Below are 22,334 nucleotides of genomic sequence, written 5' to 3'. Positions count from 1 at the left end.
AGAGTCTATCTGCAATATGATATACAAAAGACACTAAATAGAGTCTACATGCAATATGATATACAAAGGGCACTAAATAGAGTCTACCTGCAATATGATATACAAAGGGCACTAAATAGAGGCTACCTGCAATATGATATACAAAGGGTACTAAATAGAGGCTACATGCAATATGATATACAAAGGGCACTAAATAGAGACTACATGCAATATGATATACAAAGGGTACTAAATAGAGACTACATGCAATATGATATACAAAGGGTACTAAATAGAGACTACCTGCAATATGATATACAAAGGGTACTAAATAGAGGCTACCTGCAATATGATATACAAAGGGCACTAAATAGAGACTACCTGCAATATGATATACAAAGGGCACTAAATAGAGGCTACCTGCAATATGATATACAAAGGGTACTAAATAGAGGCTACCTGCAATATGATATACAAAGGGCACTAAATAGAGGCTACATGCAATATGATATACAAAGGGTACTAAATAGAGACTACCTGCAATATGGTATACAAAGGCACTAAATAGAGGCTACCTGCAATATGATATACAAAGGGCACTAAATAGAGTCTACCTGCAATATGATATACAAAGGGCACTAAATAGAGTCTACCTGCAATATGATATACAAAGGGTACTAAATAGAGTCAACCTGCAATATGATATACAAAAGGCACTAAATAGAGGCTACCTGCAATATGATATACAAAGGGCACTAAATAGAGACTAACTGCAATATGATATACAAAGGGCACTAAAAAGAGGCTAACTGCAATATGATATACAAAGGGTACTAAATAGAGGCTACCTGCAATATGATATACAAAGGGCACTAAAAAGAGGCTAACTGCAATATGATATACAAAGGGTACTAAATAGAGGCTACCTGCAATATGATATACAAAGGGTACTAAATAGAGGCTACATGCAATATGATATACAAAGGGTACTAAATAGAGGCTACCTGCAATATGATATACAAAGGGCACTAAATAGAGTCTACCTGCAATATGATATACAAAGGGCACTAAATAGAGTCTACCTGCAATATGATATACAAAGGGTACTAAATAGAGTCTACCTGCAATATGATATACAAAGGGCACTAAATAGAGTCAACCTGCAATATGATATACAAAGGGCACTAAATAGAGTCTACCTGCAATATGACATACAAAGGGCACTAAATAGAGGCTAGCTGCAATATGATATACAAAGGGCACTAAATAGAGTCTACCTGCAATATGATATACAAAGGGCACTAAATAGAGGCTACATGCAGTATGATATACAAAGGGCACTAAATAGAGGCTACATGCAATATGATATACAAAGGGTACTAAATAGAGGCTACATGCAATATGATATACAAAGGGCACTAAATAGAGGCTACCTGCAATATGATATACAAAGGGTACTAAATAGAGGCTACCTGCAATATGGTATACAAAGGGCACTAAATAGAGACTACCTGCAATATGATATACAAAGGGCACTAAATAGAGGCTACCTGCAATATGATATACAAAGGGCACTAAATAGAGGCTACATGCAATATGATATACAAAGGGCACTAAATAGAGGCTACCTGCAATATGATATACAAAGGGTACTAAATAGAGGCTACCTGCAATATGGTATACAAAGGGCACTAAATAGAGACTACCTGCAATATGATATACAAAGGGCACTAAAAAGAGGCTACATGCAGTATGATATACAAAGGGTACTAAATAGAGGCTACATGCAATATGATATACAAAGGCACTAAATAAAGGCTACCTGCAATATGGTATACAAAGGCACTCATAGAGACTACCTGGTATATGATATACAAAGGCACTAAATAGAGACTACCTGCAATATGATAGACAAAAGCACTAAATAGAGTCTACCTGCAATATGACATACAAAGGCACTAAATAGAGGCTAACTGCAATATGATAGACAAAAGCACTAAATAGAGTCTACCTGCAATATGATAGACAAAAGCACTAAATAGAGTCTACCTGCAATATGATATACAAAGGCACTAAATAAAGGCTACCTGCAATATGGTATACAAAGGCACTCATAGAGACTACCTGCAATATGATAGACAAAAGCACTAAATAGAGTCTACCTGCAATATGATATACAAAGGCACTAAATAAAGGCTACCTGCAATATGGTATACAAAGGCACTCATAGAGACTACCTGCAATATGATAGACAAAAGCACTAAATAGAGTCTACCTGCAATATGACATACAAAGGCACTAAATAGAGGCTAACTGCAATATGATATACAAAGGCACTAAATAGAGACTACCTGCAATATGATAGACAAAAGCACTAAATAGAGTCTACCTGCAATATGATATACAAAGGCACTAAATAAAGGCTACCTGCAATATGGTATACAAAGGCACTCATAGAGACTACCTGCAATATGATATACAAAGGGCACTAAATAGAGGCTACCTGCAATATGATATACAAAGGGCACTAAATAGAGACTACCTGCAATATGATATACAAAGGGCACTAAATAGAGTCTACCTGCAATATGATATACAAAGGGTACTAAATAGAGACTACCTGCAATATGGTATACAAAGGCACTAAATAGAGGCTACCCGCAATATGATAAAAAAGACACTAAATAGAGTCTACCTGCAATATGATATACAAAGACACTAAATAGAGTCAACCTGCAATATGGTATACAAAGGGCACTCATAGAGACTACCTGCAATATGATATACAAAGGGCACTAAATAGAGGCTACCTGCAATATGATATACAAAGGGCACTAAATAGAGTCTACCTGCAATATGGTATACAAAGGGCACTCATAGAGACTACCTGCAATATGATATACAAAGGGCACTAAATAGAGGCTACATGCAATATGATACACAAAGGGCACTAAATAGAGGCTACCTGCAATATGATATACAAAGACACTAAATAGAGTCAACCTGCAATATGGTATACAAAGGGCACTCATAGAGACTACCTGCAATATGATATACAAAGGGCACTAAATAGAGGCTACCTGCAATATGATATACAAAGGGCACTAAATAGAGTCTACCTGCAATATGATATACAAAGACACTAAATAGAGTCTACCTGCAATATGGTATACAAAGGGCACTCATAGAGACTACCTGCAATATGATATACAAAGGGCACTAAATAGAGGCTACATGCAATATGATACACAAAGGGCACTAAATAGAGGCTACCTGCAATATGACATACAAAGGTACTAAATAGAGGCTAACTGCAATATGATATACAAAGGGCACTAAATAGAGGCTACCTGCAGTATGATATACAAAGGGCACTAAATAGAGGCTACCTGCAGTATGATATACAAAGGGCACTAAATAGAGGCTACATGCAGTATGATATACAAAGGGCACTAAATAGAGGCTACATGCAATATGATATACAAAGGGTACTAAATAGAGGCTACATGCAATATGATATACAAAGGCACTAAATAGAGTCTACCTGCAATATGATATACAAAGGGCACTAAATAGAGGCTACCTGCAATATGATATACAAAGGGTACTAAATAGAGGCTACATGCAATATGATATACAAAGGGTACTAAATAGAGTCTACCTGCAATATGATATACAAAGGGCACTAAATAGAGTCTACCTGCAATATGATATACAAAGGGCACTAAATAGAGGCTACCTGCAATATGATATACAAAGGGCACTAAATAGAGTGTACATGCAGTATGATATACAAAGGCACTAAATAGAGTCTACCTGCAATATGATATACAAAGACACTAAATAGAGTCAACCTGCAATATGATATACAAAGGGCACTAAATAGAGGCTACCTGCAATATGATATACAAAGGCACTAAATAGAGGCTACCTGCAATATGATATACAAAGGGTACTAAATAGAGTCTACCTGCAATATGATATACAAAGGGCACTAAATAGAGTGTACCTGCAGTATGATATACAAAGGGCACTAAATAGAGGCTACATGCAATATGATATACAAAGGCACTAAATAGAGTCTACCTGCAATATGATATACAAAGACACTAAATAGAGTCAACCTGCAATATGATATACAAAGGGCACTAAATAGAGGCTACCTGCAGTATGATATACAAAGGGTACTAAATAGAGGCTACATGCAATATGATAAAAAAGACACTAAATAGAGGCTACCTGCAATATGATATACAAAGGGTACTAAATAGAGTCTACCTGCAATATGATATACAAAGGCACTAAATAGAGTCTACCTGCAATATGATATACAAAGATACTAAATAGAGTCAACCTGCAATATGATATACAAAGGGCACTAAATAGAGGCTACCTGCAACATGATATACAAATGGCACTAAATAGAGGCTAACTGCAATATGATATACAAAGGGTACTAAATAGAGTCTACCTGCAATATGATATACAAAGGCACTAAATAGAGTCTACCTGCAATATGATATACAAAGGGTACTAAATAGAGTCTACCTGCAATATGATATACGAAGGCACTAAATAGAGTCTACCTGCAATATGATATACAAAGGCACTAAATAGAGGCTACCTGCAGTATGATATACAAAGGGTACTAAATAGAGGCTACATGCAGTATGATATACAAAGGGCACTAAATAGAGGCTACCTGCAATATGATATACAAAGGGCACTAAATAGAGGCTACCTGCAATATGATAAAAAAGACACTAAATAGAGGCTACCTGCAATATGATATACAAAGGGTACTAAATAGAGTCTACCTGCAATATGATATACAAAGGCACTAAATAGAGTCTACCTGCAATATGATATACAAAGATACTAAATAGAGTCAACCTGCAATATGATATACAAAGGGCACTAAATAGAGGCTACCTGCAACATGATATACAAATGGCACTAAATAGAGGCTAACTGCAATATGATATACAAAGGGTACTAAATAGAGTCTACCTGCAATATGATATACAAAGGCACTAAATAGAGTCTACCTGCAATATGATATACAAAGGGTACTAAATAGAGTCTACCTGCAATATGATATACAAAGGCACTAAATAGAGTCTACCTGCAATATGATATACAAAGGCACTAAATAGAGTCTACCTGCAATATGATATACAAAGGGCACTAAATAGAGACTAACTGCAATATGATATACAAAGGGTACTAAATAGAGTCTATCTGCAATATGATATACAAAGGCACTAAATAGAGTCTACCTGCAATATGATATACAAAGGGCACTAAAAAGAGGCTACCTGCAATATGATATACAAAGGGCACTAAATAGAGACTAACTGCAATATGATATACAAAGGGTACTAAATAGAGGCTAACTGCAATATGATATACAAAGGGTACTAAATAGAGGCTACCTGCAACATGATATACAAATGGCACTAAATAGAGGCTAACTGCAATATGATATACAAAGGGTACTAAATAGAGTCTACCTGCAATATGATATACAAAGGCACTAAATAGAGTCTACCTGCAATATGATATACAAAGGGCACTAAATAGAGGCTACCTGCAATATGATATACAAAGGGCACTAAATAGAGGCTAACTGCAATATGGTATACAAAGGGCACTAAATAGAGTCTACCTGCAATATGATATACAAAGGGCACTAAATAGAGGCTACCTGCAATATGATATACAAAGGGTACTAAATAGAGGCTAACTGCAATATGATATACAAAGGGTACTAAATAGAGGCTACCTGCAACATGATATACAAATGGCACTAAATAGAGGCTAACTGCAATATGATATACAAAGGGTACTAAATAGAGTCTACCTGCAATATGATATACAAAGGCACTAAATAGAGTCTACCTGCAATATGATATACAAAGGGCACTAAATAGAGGCTACCTGCAACATGATATACAAATGGCACTAAATAGAGGCTAACTGCAATATGATATACAAAGGGTACTAAATAGAGTCTACCTGCAATATGATATACAAAGGCACTAAATAGAGTCTACCTGCAATATGATATACAAAGGGCACTAAATAGAGGCTACCTGCAATATGATATACAAAGGACACTAAATAGAGGCTACCTGCAATATGATATACAAAGGGCACTAAATAGAGTCTACCTGCAATATGATATACAAAGGGCACTAAATAGAGGCTACCTGCAATATGATATACAAAGGACACTAAATAGAGGCTACCTGCAGTATGATATACAAAGGGCACTAAATAGAGGCTACCTGCAATATGATATACAAAGGGTACTAAATAGAGGCTAACTGCAATATGATATACAAAGGGCACTAAATAGAGGCTACCTGCAACATGATATACAAATGGCACTAAATAGAGGCTAACTGCAATATGATATACAAAGGGTACTAAATAGAGTCTACCTGCAATATGATATACAAAGGCACTAAATAGAGTCTACCTGCAATATGATATACAAAGGGCACTAAATAGAGGCTACCTGCAATATGATATACAAAGGACACTAAATAGAGGCTACCTGCAATATGATATACAAAGGGCACTAAATAGAGTCTACCTGCAATATGATATACAAAGGCACTAAATAGAGTCTACCTGCAATATGATATACAAAGGGCACTAAATAGAGGCTACCTGCAATATGATATACAAAGGACACTAAATAGAGGCTACCTGCAGTATGATATACAAAGGGCACTAAATAGAGACTACCTGCAATATGATATACAAAGGGCACTAAATAGAGTCTACCCGCAATATGATATACAAAGGACACTAAATAGAGGCTACCTGCAACATGATATACAAATGGCACTAAATAGAGGCTAACTGCAATATGATATACAAAGGGTACTAAATAGAGTCTACCTGCAATATGATATACAAAGGCACTAAATAGAGTCTACATGCAATATGATATACAAAGGGTACTAAATAGAGGCTACCTGCAATATGATATACAAAGGGTACTAAATAGAGTCTACATGCAATATGATATACAAAGGGCACTAAATAGAGGCTACCTGCAATATGATATACAAAGGGCACTAAATAGAGGCTACCTGCAATATGATATACAAAGGCACTAAATAGAGTCTACATGCAATATGATATACAAAGGGTACTAAATAGAGGCTACCTGCAATATGATATACAAAGGGTACTAAATAGAGACTACCTGCAGTATGATATACAAAGGCACTAAATAGAGTCTACATGCAATATGATATACAAAGGGTACTAAATAGAGGCTACCTGCAATATGATATACAAAGGGTACTAAATAGAGACTACCTGCAGTATGATATACAAAGGGCACTAAATAGAGGCTACCTGCAACATGATATACAAATGGCACTAAATAGAGGCTAACTGCAATATGATATACAAAGGGTACTAAATAGAGTCTACCTGCAATATGATATACAAAGGGTACTAAATAGAGTCTACCTGCAATATGATATACAAAGGCACTAAATAGAGTCTACCTGCAATATGATATACAAAGGGCACTAAATAGAGGCTACCTGCAATATGATATACAAAGACACTAAATAGAGACTAACTGCAATATGATATACAAAGGCACTAAATAGAGTCTACCTGCAATATGATATACAAAGGGCACTAAATAGAGGCTACCTGCAATATGATATACAAAGGGCACTAAATAGAGACTACCTGCAATATGATATACAAAGGGTACTAAATAGAGTCTACCTGCAATATGATATACAAAGGGCACTAAATAGAGACTACCTGCAATATGATATACAAAGGGTACTAAATAGAGGCTACATGCAATATGATATACAAAGGGTACTAAATAGAGGCTACATGCAATATGATATACAAAGGGCACTAAATAGAGTCTACCTGCAATATGATATACAAAGGGCACTAAATAGAGTCTACCTGCAATATGATATACAAAGGGCACTAAATAGAGTCTATCTGCAGTATGATATACAAAGGGCACTAAATAGAGTCTACCTGCAATATGATATACAAAGGGTACTAAATAGAGGCTACATGCAATATGATATACAAAGGGTACTAAATAGAGGCTACATGCAATATGATATACAAAGGGCACTAAATAGAGTCTACCTGCAATATGATATACAAAGGGTACTAAATAGAGGCTACATGCAATATGGTATACAAAGGCACTAAATAGAGTCTACCTGCAATATGATATACAAAGGGCACTAAATAGAGGCTACCTGCAATATGATATACAAAGGACACTAAATAGAGGCTATCTGCAGTATGATATACAAAGGGCACTAAATAGAGTCTATCTGCAATATGATATACAAAGGGTACTAAATAGAGGCTACCTGCAATATGATATACAAAGGCACTAAATAGAGTCTACCTGCAATATGATATACAAAGGGTACTAAATAGAGGCTACCTGCAATATGATATACAAAGGGTACTAAATAGAGTCTATCTGCAGTATGATATACAAAGGGCACTAAATAGTCTACCTGCAATATGATATACAAAGGGTACTAAATAGAGTCTACCTGCAATATGATATACAAAGGGTACTAAATAGAGGCTACATGCAATATGATATACAAAGGGTACTAAATAGAGTCTATCTGCAGTATGATATACAAAGGGCACTAAATAGAGTCTACCTGCAATATGGTATACAAAGGCACTAAATAGAGGCTACATGCAATATGATATACAAAGACACTAAATAGAGGCTACCTGCAGTATGATATACAAAGGGCACTAAATAGAGTCTACCTGCAATATGATATACAAAGGGCACTAAATAGAGTCTACCTGCAATATGATATACAAAGGGTACTAAATAGAGTCTACCTGCAATATGATATACAAAGGGCACTAAATAGAGTCTACCTGCAATATGATATACAAAGGGTACTAAATAGAGGCTAACTGCAATATGATATACAAAGGGTACTAAATAGAGACTAACTGCAATATGATATACAAAGGGTACTAAATAGAGTCTACCTGCAATATGATATACAAAGGGCACTAAATAGAGGCTACATGCAATATGATATACAAAGGGCACTAAATAGAGTCTACCTGCAATATGATATACAAAGGGCACTAAATAGAGTCTACCTGCAATATGATATACAAAGGGTACTAAATAGAGTCTACCTGCAATATGATATACAAAGGGTACTAAATAGAGGCTACCTGCAATATGATATACAAAGGGTACTAAATAGAGGCTACCTGCAATATGATATACAAAGGGCACTAAATAGAGGCTACATGCAATATGATATACAAAGGACACTAAATAGAGGCTACCTGCAACATGATATACAAATGGCACTAAATAGAGGCTAACTGCAATATGATATACAAAGGGTACTAAATAGAGTCTACCTGCAATATGATATACAAAGGCACTAAATAGAGTCTACATGCAATATGATATACAAAGGGTACTAAATAGAGGCTACCTGCAATATGATATACAAAGGGTACTAAATAGAGTCTATCTGCAGTATGATATACAAAGGGCACTAAATAGAGTCTACCTGCAATATGATATACAAAGGGTACTAAATAGAGTCTACCTGCAATATGATATACAAAGGGTACTAAATAGAGGCTACATGCAATATGATATACAAAGGGTACTAAATAGAGTCTATCTGCAGTATGATATACAAAGGGCACTAAATAGAGTCTACCTGCAATATGATATACAAAGGGCACTAAATAGAGGCTACATGCAATATGATATACAAAGGGCACTAAATAGAGTCTACCTGCAATATGATATACAAAGGGTACTAAATAGAGGCTACATGCAATATGCAAAGGCACTAAATAGAGTCTACCTGCAATATGATATACAAAGGGCACTAAATAGAGGCTACCTGCAATATGATATACAAAGGACACTAAATAGAGGCTATCTGCAGTATGATATACAAAGGGTACTAAATAGAGTCTATCTGCAGTATGATATACAAAGGGCACTAAATAGAGTCTACCTGCAATATGATATACAAAGGGTACTAAATAGAGTCTACCTGCAATATGATATACAAAGGGTACTAAATAGAGGCTACATGCAATATGATATACAAAGGGTACTAAATAGAGTCTATCTGCAGTATGATATACAAAGGGCACTAAATAGAGTCTACCTGCAATATGATATACAAAGGGCACTAAATAGAGGCTACATGCAATATGGTATACAAAGGGCACTAAATAGAGTCTACCTGCAATATGATATACAAAGGGTACTAAATAGAGGCTACATGCAATATGGTATACAAAGGCACTAAATAGAGTCTACCTGCAATATGATATACAAAGGGCACTAAATAGAGGCTACCTGCAATATGATATACAAAGGGTACTAAATAGAGTCTACCTGCAATATGATATACAAAGGGTACTAAATAGAGGCTACATGCAATATGATATACAAAGGGTACTAAATAGAGTCTATCTGCAGTATGATATACAAAGGGCACTAAATAGAGTCTACCTGCAATATGGTATACAAAGGGTACTAAATAGAGTCTACCTGCAATATGATATACAAAGGCACTAAATAGAGTCTACCTGCAATATGATATACAAAGGGTACTAAATAGAGTCTACCTGCAATATGATATACAAAGGCACTAAATAGAGGCTACATGCAATATGATATACAAAGACACTAAATAGAGACTAACTGCAATATGATATACAAAGACACTAAATAGAGTCAACCTGCAATATGATATACAAAGGGTACTAAATAGAGACTACCTGCAATATGATATACAAAGGGTACTAAATAGAGTCTACCTGCAATATGATATACAAAGGCACTAAATAGAGTCTACCTGCAATATGATATACAAAGGGCACTAAATAGAGACTACCTGCAGTATGATATACAAAGGGTACTAAATAGAGTCTACCTGCAATATGATATACAAAGGCACTAAATAGAGGCTACCTGCAATATGATATACAAAGGGCACTAAATAGAGACTAACTGCAATATGATATACAAAGGGTACTAAATAGAGGCTACATGCAGTATGATATACAAAGGGTACTAAATAGAGGCTACATGCAATATGGTATACAAAGGGTACTAAATAGAGTCTACCTGCAATATGGTATACAAAGGCACTAAATAGAGTCTACCTGCAATATGATATACAAAGGGCACTAAATAGAGGCTACATGCAATATGGTATACAAAGGGTACTAAATAGAGTCTACCTGCAATATGATATACAAAGGCACTAAATAGAGTCTACCTGCAATATGATATACAAAGACACTAAATAGAGTCAACCTGCAATATGATATACAAAGGGCACTAAATAGAGACTACCTGCAATATGATATACAAAGGGTACTAAATAGAGTCTATCTGCAGTATGATATACAAAGGGCACTAAATAGAGTGTACATGCAATATGATATACAAAGGGTACTAAATAGAGACTACCTGCAATATGGTATACAAAGGCACTAAATAGAGTCTACCTGCAATATGATATACAAAGGGCACTAAATAGAGACTACATGCAATATGATATACAAAGGGTACTAAATAGAGACTACCTGCAATATGGTATACAAAGGCACTAAATAGAGGCTACCTGCAATATGATATACAAAGGGCACTAAATAGAGGCTACCTGCAATATGATATACAAAGGGTACTAAATAGAGACTACCTGCAATATGATATACAAAGGGCACTAAATAGAGTCTACCTGCAATATGGTATACAAAGGCACTAAATAGAGGCTACCTGCAATATGATATACAAAGGGCACTAAATAGAGACTACATGCAATATGATATACAAAGGGTACTAAATAGAGACTACCTGCAATATGGTATACAAAGGCACTAAATAGAGGCTACCTGCAATATGATATACAAAGGGTACTAAATAGAGGCTACATGCAATATGATATACAAAGGGTACTAAATAGAGGCTACATGCAGTATGATATACAAAGGGCACTAAATAGAGGCTACCTGCAATATGATATACAAAGGGTACTAAATAGAGTCTACCTGCAATATGATATACAAAGGGCACTAAATAGAGGCTACATGCAATATGATATACAAAGGGCACTAAATAGAGGCTACCTGCAATATGATATACAAAGGGCACTAAATAGAGTCTACCTGCAATATGATATACAAAGGGCACTAAATAGAGGCTACCTGCAATATGATATACAAAGGGCACTAAATAGAGGCTACCTGCAATATGATATACAAAGGGTACTAAATAGAGTCTACCTGCAATATGATATACAAAGGGCACTAAATAGGGGCTACCTGCAATATGACATACAAAGGCACTAAATAGAGGCTACATGCAGTATGATATACAAAGGCACTAAATAGAGTCTACCTGCAATATGATATACAAAGGGCACTAAATAGAGTCTACCTGCAATATGATATACAAAGGGTACTAAATAGAGGCTACATGCAATATGATATACAAAGGGTACTAAATAGAGGCTACCTGCAATATGATATACAAAGGGTACTAAATAGAGTCTACCTGCAATATGATATACAAAGGGCACTAAATAGAGGCTACATGCAATATGATATACAAAGGGTACTAAATAGAGACTACCTGCAATATGGTATACAAAGGCACTAAATAGAGTCTACATGCAATATGATATACAAAGGGTACTAAATAGAGACTACCTGCAATATGATATACAAAGGGCACTAAATAGGGGCTACCTGCAATATGACATACAAAGGCACTAAATAGAGGCTACCCGCAATATGATAAAAAAGACACTAAATAGAGGCTACCTGCAATATGATATACAAAGGGCACTAAATAGAGGCTACCTGCAATATGGTATACAAAGACACTAAATAGAGGCTACATGCAATATGATATACAAAGGGTACTAAATAGAGACTACCTGCAATATGATATACAAAGGGCACTAAATAGGGGCTACCTGCAATATGACATACAAAGGCACTAAATAGAGGCTACCCGCAATATGATAAAAAAGACACTAAATAGAGGCTACCTGCAATATGATATACAAAGGGCACTAAATAGAGGCTACCTGCAATATGGTATACAAAGGCACTAAATAGAGGCTACATGCAATATGATATACAAAGGGTACTAAATAGAGACTACCTGCAATATGGTATACAAAGGCACTAAATAGAGTCTACCTGCAATATGATATACAAAGGGCACTAAATAGAGACTACATGCAATATGATATACAAAGGGTACTAAATAGAGACTACCTGCAATATGGTATACAAAGGCACTAAATAGAGTCTACCTGCAATATGATATACAAAGGGCACTAAATAGGGGCTACCTGCAGTATGATATACAAAGGGCACTAAATAGAGGCTACCTGCAATATGATATACAAAGGGCACTAAATAAAGTCTACCTGCAATATGATATACAAAGGACACTAAATAGAGGCTACCTGCAATATGACATACAAAGGCACTAAATAGAGGCTACCTGCAATATGATATACAAAGGCACTAAATAGAGGCTACCTGCAATATGATATACAAAGGGCACTAAATAGAGGCTACATGCAATATGATATACAAAGGGTACTAAATAGAGGCTACATGCAATATGATATACAAAGGCACTAAATAGAGTCTACCTGCAATATGATATACAAAGGGCACTAAATAGGGGCTACCTGCAATATGACATACAAAGGCACTAAATAGAGGCTACCCGCAATATGATAAAAAAGACACTAAATAGAGGCTACCTGCAATATGATATACAAAGGGTACTAAATAGAGGCTACCCGCAATATGATAAAAAAGACACTAAATAGAGGCTACCTGCAATATGATATACAAAGGGCACTAAATAGAGGCTACCTGCAATATGATATACAAAGGGCACTAAATAGAGGCTACCTGCAGTATGATATACAAAGGCACTAAATAGAGGCTACCTGCAACATGATATACTAAGGCACTCATTGAGGCTACCTGCAATATGGCTGACCATTCCTCTCATGAAATCCCTCATCGTTGAGCATCCTTCCGCAGTGACTGCAGATAAAACACTCCATGTGCCACGTCATGTCCATTGCCGTTACACATTTCTACAGACAATCCAGTAGGTTAACAACATCGGGCATAACGTTCTGTGAAGGAAGTTCTGGCTTTGCAATAATTAATGTTCCCAACTCATTGGCTAAAGTCCGGGCAAGAATACTTCATGAAAGGCACTTAAAAACGAGCATGTACAATATTGGATACTTATTGGAACAAATAAGAGACAAAGTTTTGAGGAGATACAATACACCGAGTGTTGAGGAGATACAATACACAGAGTGTTGAAGAAGTCAATCGATAAAAGAAAAGAACAACACTTACATCCAGGATGTGTTTATTGCAGCGGCCGCAGAGCGGCGCAAACAGTTTATGATAGCATTGCTCGCAGTATGGATTATCATCCCTCTCAAAGAAGCTTTTCGTACCCAGCTCTAGCCTGCAGTTAGTGCAGCAGAAGTGGGCAGGGTGCCAAATACGTGCAAGGGCCGTGATAACCTATCACAACATATAATGCAGTTACACCACTTTAATACTCAGTATAGATATTTCTCAACCTATTTGCTATTGAGCAGCATCTTGAAGAGCTGAAACCTAATAAGACCGGTATATGGCAGATTACATTACACTGTTATCTTCTGGCCTTCTGACCTGTACACCGCTTTATCTCAAGTAGAACACTGTGTTGCTAATAATGCGCCCCCTATATGCTTTGTTTACGCCAAAGAGTCTATGCAATGCACATCATATAAAATTGATACATATAGATATTCACCGAGTATTACAACGATGAGTGAGTTAGCAAACTATTGGCAAAATACAAATGGCAGTAAAAAGGGAAGAAAACTCCAAGTTGTACATGTATGTATGTAGATGAATGCTACTCAGATTCTAGTTGAAAGTTCTCCTCATCGTAAAACAATTACATTAGTTGATTGGCAATGCGTGTAAAGGATGGTATGTGAGAGCCAATAGAGGCATGTGAGAGCCATAGAGGCATGCTTGGTTGACAAAGTTTCTATGCATGTATAATTGGAAATGTGACTGATGAGCTTCCTCAATGGTTCTTAGTTGACGGCTATGCTAACTGCCACTGGTTTATGGGTACAAATAGTTCTCCATGCTTGCTCATCATACACCACTGCCAACAACAGATGTAAGGAATTTAAAAGAAACTTTGAAGCTTGCATTTCATTCAATGTTTTCTATCATGAGCAAATATTAATGAAAGCCCAGTCTTAGAGCCTTAAAACTTATCTAGCTGCCCGCTATAGCACAATCCTTACTTCCATCCTGCTAGATGATGTGATGGCAAACATCAGTGCTCGACTCTGTGAACAACAACCTCTTCTATGTCGTCATTCTTCAGTCATCTGACAACTCACCTGACCGACCACAGGCTTAGCACAAGCCCCACAAAGACCCTTAGTAGAAACGGACACTCCATGGCCTCTCATGTCAGACTCCAGATTGCCTAGCATATTTTCCAACTCGGAAGGCTTGCTAGGACTTATAGGGGTGCTAGGATTAGAGACCGACTTGTCCACCTTGGCATAGGCTGGGTCGTCCTCCAAAGCTGGAGGTACATCAACCTGTAACGATACTGGTATGAAATAGCCTTTGTTCAATTGATCAGATTTGCAACTTAGGCCATCAAAGATTATGAGATGACCTTTAAACTCTTTTATTCTCAGTCTTTCAAACTATTTTTAGAATTCTAAAACTGCATAAGTAAAAATCTAGCTCACAAGCCCTTTCATCTCCTGACTTTCACAGAGATTGCCAAGAGCTCTAAACTTCACAAAGATTACCAACAGCTCCAACCTTCACAAAGATTGCCAGCAGCTCCAACCTTCACAGAGATTACCAACAGCTCCAACCTTCACAGAGATTACCAACAGCTCCAACCTTCACAGAGATTACCAACAGCTCCAACCTTCACAGAGATTGCCAACAGCTCTAACCTTCACAGAGATTGCCAACAGCTCCAACCTTCACAGAGATTGCCAACAGCTCCAACATTCACAGAGATTGCCAACAGCTCCAAACTTCACAGAGATTACCAACAGCTCCAACCTTCCCAAAGATTGCCAGCAGCTCCAACCTTCACAGAGATTACCAACTGCTCCAAACTTCACAGAGATTACCAACAGCTCCAAACTTCACAGAGATTACCAACAGCTCCAACCTTCCCAAAGATTGCCAGCAGCTCCAACCTTCACAGAGATTACCAACAGCTCCAAACTTCACAGAGATTCCCAACAGTTCCAACCTTCCCAAAGATTACCAGCAGCTCCAACCTTCACAGAGATTACCAACAGCTCCAACCTTCACAGAGATTACCAACAGCTCCAACCTTAACAGAGATTGCCAGCAGCTCCAACCTTCACAGAGATTGCCAACAGCTCCAACCTTCACAGAGGTTACTAACAGCTCCAACCTTCACAGAGATTACCAACAGCTCCAAACTTCACAGAGATTACCAACGGCTCCAACCTTCCCAAAGATTACCAGCAGCTCCAACTTTCACAAAGATTGCCAACAGCTCCAAACTTCACAGAGATTACCAACAGCTCCAACCTTCACAGAGATTGCCAACAGCTCCAACCTTCACAGAGGTTACTAACAGCTCCAACCTTCACAGAGATTACCAACAGCTCCAAACTTCACAGAGATTACCAACGGCTCCAACCTTCCCAAAGATTACCAACAGCTCCAACCTTCACAAAGATTGCAAACAGCTCCAACCTTCACAGAGATTGCCAACAGCTCCAACCTTCACAGAGATTGCCAACAGCTCCAACCTTCACAGAGGTTACTAACAGCTCCAACCTTCACAGAGATTACCAACAGCTCCAAACTTCACAGAGATTACCAACGGCTCCAACCTTCCCAAAGATTACCAGCAGCTCCAACTTTCACAAAGATTGCCAACAGCTCGAAACTTCACAGAGATTACCAACAGCTCCAACCTTCACAAAGATTGCCAACAGCTCCAACTTTCACAAAGATTGCCAGCAGCTCCAACCTTCGCAGAGGTTACTAACAGCTCCAAACTTCACAGAGATTACCAACAGCTCCAACCTTCACAAAGATTGCCAACAGCTCCAACCTTCACAGAGATTGCCAACAGCTCTAACCTTCACAGAGATTACCAACAGCTCCAACCTTCCCAAAGATTACCAACAGCTCCAAACTTCACAGAGATTACCAACGGCTCCAACCTTCCCAAAGATTACCAACAGCTCCAACCTTCACAGAAATTGCCAACAGCTTCAGCCTTCACAGAGATTGCCAGCAGCTCCAAACTTCACAGAGATTACCAACAGCTCCAACCTTCACAGAGATTACCAACAGCTCCAACCTTGACAGAGATTACCAGCAGTTCTAAATTTCATGGAGGTTAATAAAAGCTCAAACCTTCACAGAGATTGCCAGCAGCTCCAACTTCTACAGAGATTACCAACAGCTTCAACCTTCACAAAGATTACCAGCAGCTCCAACCTTCACAGAGATTACCAACAGCTCCAACCTTCACAGAGATTACCAACAGCTCCAACCTCAACAAATATTGCTAACAGCTCCGACTTTCACAGAGATTACGAACAGCTCTAACTCGACGCACAGGAGTGGTTACAGACAGCCGCTCACATTCTCGCAACATTCGTAACTCGTCAAAGTCTAATGACAACATTCAACAAGTGGGAGCTAACCTTGAACTGGGAGAGAGAGTCCATCAAATCCTCGAGCTCCCGAGTGGCAGTTGAGGTATGACCGGTTTCCAGAAAGCTGACAGAGCCATCTCTATAAGTAAAGTCGCATAAATCTGTTCTATCTGCATAAATTCGCATGTTACAATCAGAATGGGTAAACACACAGAAAGACTCTTGACTAGCAACAAGAAATAAACTCCAAGCTTTCTTAACAAAGAAAGGTTAAACCACATCAATTATATCAGCACTTTTATCATATATTTCAGTACTTCAGTCTTGGCTTTCGAATGAGCCTATATTCAATACACAAAGAATAATAGAACTATGAAAAACGGGGTGTCAAAAGTATGTCCTGCAATAAAAAAACACTTGGTTGTGGTTCCCACAATGTGATGTCATAACTAGCATTTAGCCTTAAGTCATCGATCCCTTTCGCTGCCATTCAGGCTGTGCTTTTTTGTGACAATCGGTGCTCTTGAACCCGGAGAGCGCTAATAATAAACTAGGATTCTAGATAATCAACAATGCCCGGGGATCGTGCTAACGCCCAACCAATACAAACACATGTTCTGGGTTAATAGATTTCGGGTGATTGTTAGAGTTTGCTTTTTTCATCCTTTCGTTCATTTTAAACATTTATAGTAATTATTATCACATCATTTTATATGATGGCATTGTTTGTCCCATACAGAAATGCAGTAGTAGTAGTAGTATTATTATTTGAAAAACTTGTATCGCTTTCCATGTTGCTTTCTAAATATGATTATGCTTCAATAAATATACTGTGGTTGATAAAGGTAATGAAATCATATCGATTAAACTGTGACCTGCAGTGGCGTGGCCCTAGGACTATATGTAAATTGCACTCTCACAAGATCGGCTATGCTTGAAATTAATTAGCATCAGTTGTGCCCCTCAACATCACTATAACAAGTGAGGGCTAGCGCATAATATCATCGGGAAAACATAGTATGATGCTTGGAATCTGAGCTACCTATTATAGGAATAATCTGTACATGGAGATCTTATGACACTGATTCCTTTGTCATCTTCATTGGTTCTCTGGAGTTGTCCTACCTTCGTCTGCCACTAATGTCATTATCGTAGTTGATAAATAAGCAGTAAGAGCACCAGAGCTGTGCTACTTGAGTACAAATTCGAGTACAAGTACTACTCGAGTACCGATTTCAACTACTCTCTACTCTACTCGAAGGGGCCATAATATGGAATAAATACACTCTACTTGTACTCCCTTGGGAAGAAAGTACTCGGAATCTACTTGCAAACTTAAATACTCTACTCTACTTTACTCTACATCAAATATACTCTACTCTTACATGCACCAGGGAGTTGTCAACTCCCTGTTGATATATAGGTAATATTTCTCTTTACTTTACCTAGACTGTGATCCAATTTGTATTGTGTACTACCTGCTTTGTTCAGCACCACAATTTCTCTGTTTGTATTCTGTACGCGTGTAATGTATTTTGGAACAAAGGCTTTTTCTTATTGAAATGTCAATCCAAGGTCACATAGACTACTGAAATGTTGTGCAAGTAACATGGTATGATAATTAAGTGTCTGTGAGAATTCAGAAAAATAAAATGTGAGGAGAGATTTATTTTAACAATGGCAGAGGCAGGACCAGTGACAGTAATAGAGCCAGTAACAGATAGGAATACCAAGTCTTCCCCTACAATAATACAATTTGGATATACTGACTATAAGGTTAGATGTCGCATTTGCTTTTTCCTTCATTATGTGTGGTTTAGCAGCCCTTTTCTCTACCACAGCTATGAGTTTCTGTTCTTGTTTTACAAAAACAGACTCATAATTCAACAGACCGAGCAGCAGCAGGCTGATGGCACATCCACACTTGCTATATATTATTGATTAATTGAGTGGCAATTGTTTGTTCATATTATATAGGCCTACCTGTACTGGTTAATTTGGCTGTTTTACTTGTTTGTTCGTTTTACTTTAATTTAATAAAGAGTACTTGATATTTGATTAATGTACTCTATACTTGTACTTGAAATTCAGAAGGAAAACTCTACTTGAACTTGAAATTTGAGAGATAACTCTACTTGTACTCGGAACCAAGTTGTGATACTCTACTTGTACTCGGAACCAAGTTGTGATACTCTACTTGTACTCGGAATCAAGTTGTGATGCTCTACTTGTACTCGGAATCAAGTTGTGATGCTCTACTTGTACTCGGAAGGCAGAAACATGTGTATACTTGTACTTGTACTCGATTTTGTTTTGAGTACTCGCTTACTCTACTTGAACTGAAAAAAAGTACTTGAGCACAGCTCTGAAGAGCACACAACACCGAATATGAAAATTGTGACGCCATAATTTGCGAGCCTATACCATTGAACATTTCTGTGGTAGAGCTCTCGAGAAATATTATCCTTCGTTTTTTCGTGACGTCATTCTATCGTTGTCCGCCATCTTTATAGACAACTTTTATCGATAAAAACACGAAGTCTCTGCAATTAAATATTGCAAACAATGCTTTTGTTTGCAAATTTTTTATTGTAGTATCAAAACAACACGGAAAAATACTAATAATCAAGAAAATGACGATCGTTTTCTACAAAGATGGCTGCTTTTTCGTGAACGAGCGCATGTGCAAGCAGGGTGATGACGTAAAAAAAAACCATGGAAAAACACCAACCAATGTCTGTCTCACCATGTCAAACAATGGCTCATTTGAAGGCCAAGATATTGAAGAACCTGAATAAGCTGAAACAGTACTGATATAATTGATGTGCTTTAAATATTAAGCTTGTTAATAAATGCAGAAAACTACATATATACAGTAGACTTCCAATTATATGCCAATGCAAGACGTTCCAGACCGCAGTGGAAAACTGCTTCAGCATATACATACGTATATAGATTATATATATATATGCTTAATCCCACGAACAAACGAGCGGAAGCGAAGTATGAGAGTTTTTATGATAAATGCATGTGCACACAACTTAGGAAAATTAATCATCAACAATGAGACGAACCCTTGTCTAGAAATTTCATCAAAAAATTTCACCATCGTTTTGTAGAGTCGTTAAAGTATAATAGCGATACAAAACACATTAAAGCCTATTTAAATAGGCTTAAATGTGTTTTGTACTTAAATGTGTAAAGACTTGGGTTTACCAAGTCTTTGTAAACCGTCGGCATTGTCTTAAAACTTACCCATCTGATCGGATTATACACAAATAGACAGATTAATTTGGACGAAAATCGCCACAAAACGCTTGAAAAGCTTGGTTTAATAAAAGTTAAGCCCGGAAATTGAAACGCCAAGCGACAGAGAATAGAACAATAAAGTCGTGCGCATTTCACGAAAAAATAACTTGCACATTTCACCAGTCTATAGCATTGTCGAAGGTTTCTATAATTAACGTAGGAGTACTGAAATCGTTTCATTTTTGCCGATTTCAAAGTAACTGACATTTTAGACTCTTGATTACTTCGGTATTCTAACTGATGTACAACATAGTGTAAGTAAAGGAAATGACGATGATATTTTTTTCTAACGATTCCTATGAGATTTTAAGATTATGAGATTATACTTATGAGATTATAAAACTACGACGTTCTTAAATGTAAACAAAATTGTGCATTGGTTTTATATTATTACTATATTAATAATATTGGTTATTCTAATAATATCAGTGCATTTTACTTCTAATATTGGCCAATATTGCATTTCTCCTATTGCAGGGAGAGAGATATAAACATACGGTATAATCTTTTCCTTTCATTATTGCTGTTTGTTGTATATAATAACACCCACACCCAGTACATTACAGCTACCATTGCAGTTATCCTATTGCACTGCAGTGCCATTTGACTGCTAATATTGCATTTCTCAACCATCAGTACCCTTTCTTTTTTCCAATATCACTTTGGTCGTGGGCTGTATGACAGTGGAATTTCTAGTTATATATATAGATTATATATACAGTCAAACATGATAACTCGTCCACGGATAGCTCGAACACATGATTAATTCGAACGGTTTCTTTGGTCCGTTCCCACGTAATGATAAATTGCTATAGATATCTCGAACTCAACACTGTTAATTCGAACTGTTTTTTTGCCCAACGGCTACCGAAACGGTTGTTATCGCTTTAGAAAATCACTTTATTCAAAGCCATAGAGGTAAACCTCATCTTTTCGTAATTCATAAGCGTTGTTATTACCACCATCGGCAAAATAATTTTGTCAACGACTTTTCTAAAGGTTTGGTCAAATTTGATTTATACTGCTATACGATTAATAGCACGGGCTTGCCGGGTCACGCGCGCAAGGATTTTCGCCACGCACATACAAAACAAAAACAGCATGTTGTTTTGTATGTGCGTGGCAAAAATCCTTGAGTGCGTGACCCGGCTAGCCCGTGACGAATAGTTTTCCGACGTTGATTCCGTGTTGAATCAACGTCGGAATGTTGATTGTGATAGAACTCAAGTGATAGAAAAATCTCTA

The 22,334-nt window shown here is 37.1% G+C and overlaps 1 protein-coding gene across 2 annotated transcripts in view; it reads right to left on the bottom strand.

Annotated features, from left to right (window-relative positions):
- The window catches only part of LOC137388395 (leupaxin-like), a 62,581-nt gene that overhangs the window by 23,498 nt on the left and 16,749 nt on the right, over nt 1–22,334 (bottom strand). For both annotated transcript variants that reach the window (XM_068074900.1, XM_068074953.1), the window contains exons 7-10: nt 17,829–17,919; nt 15,501–15,707; nt 14,440–14,613; nt 14,050–14,165 (exon numbers count right to left, since the gene is read on the bottom strand). In XM_068074900.1, the coding sequence (XP_067931001.1) occupies nt 14,050–14,165; nt 14,440–14,613; nt 15,501–15,707; nt 17,829–17,919 (588 nt within the window). The remainder of the gene's footprint in view (nt 1–14,049; nt 14,166–14,439; nt 14,614–15,500; nt 15,708–17,828; nt 17,920–22,334) is intronic.

This window comes from Watersipora subatra, chromosome 1 (assembly GCF_963576615.1).
Source record: "Watersipora subatra chromosome 1, tzWatSuba1.1, whole genome shotgun sequence".
NCBI lineage: Eukaryota > Metazoa > Bryozoa > Gymnolaemata > Cheilostomatida > Watersiporidae > Watersipora > Watersipora subatra.
The sequence above is the reverse complement of the archived record's forward strand: the minus strand, read 5'-3'. Positions and strand labels throughout refer to the sequence as shown.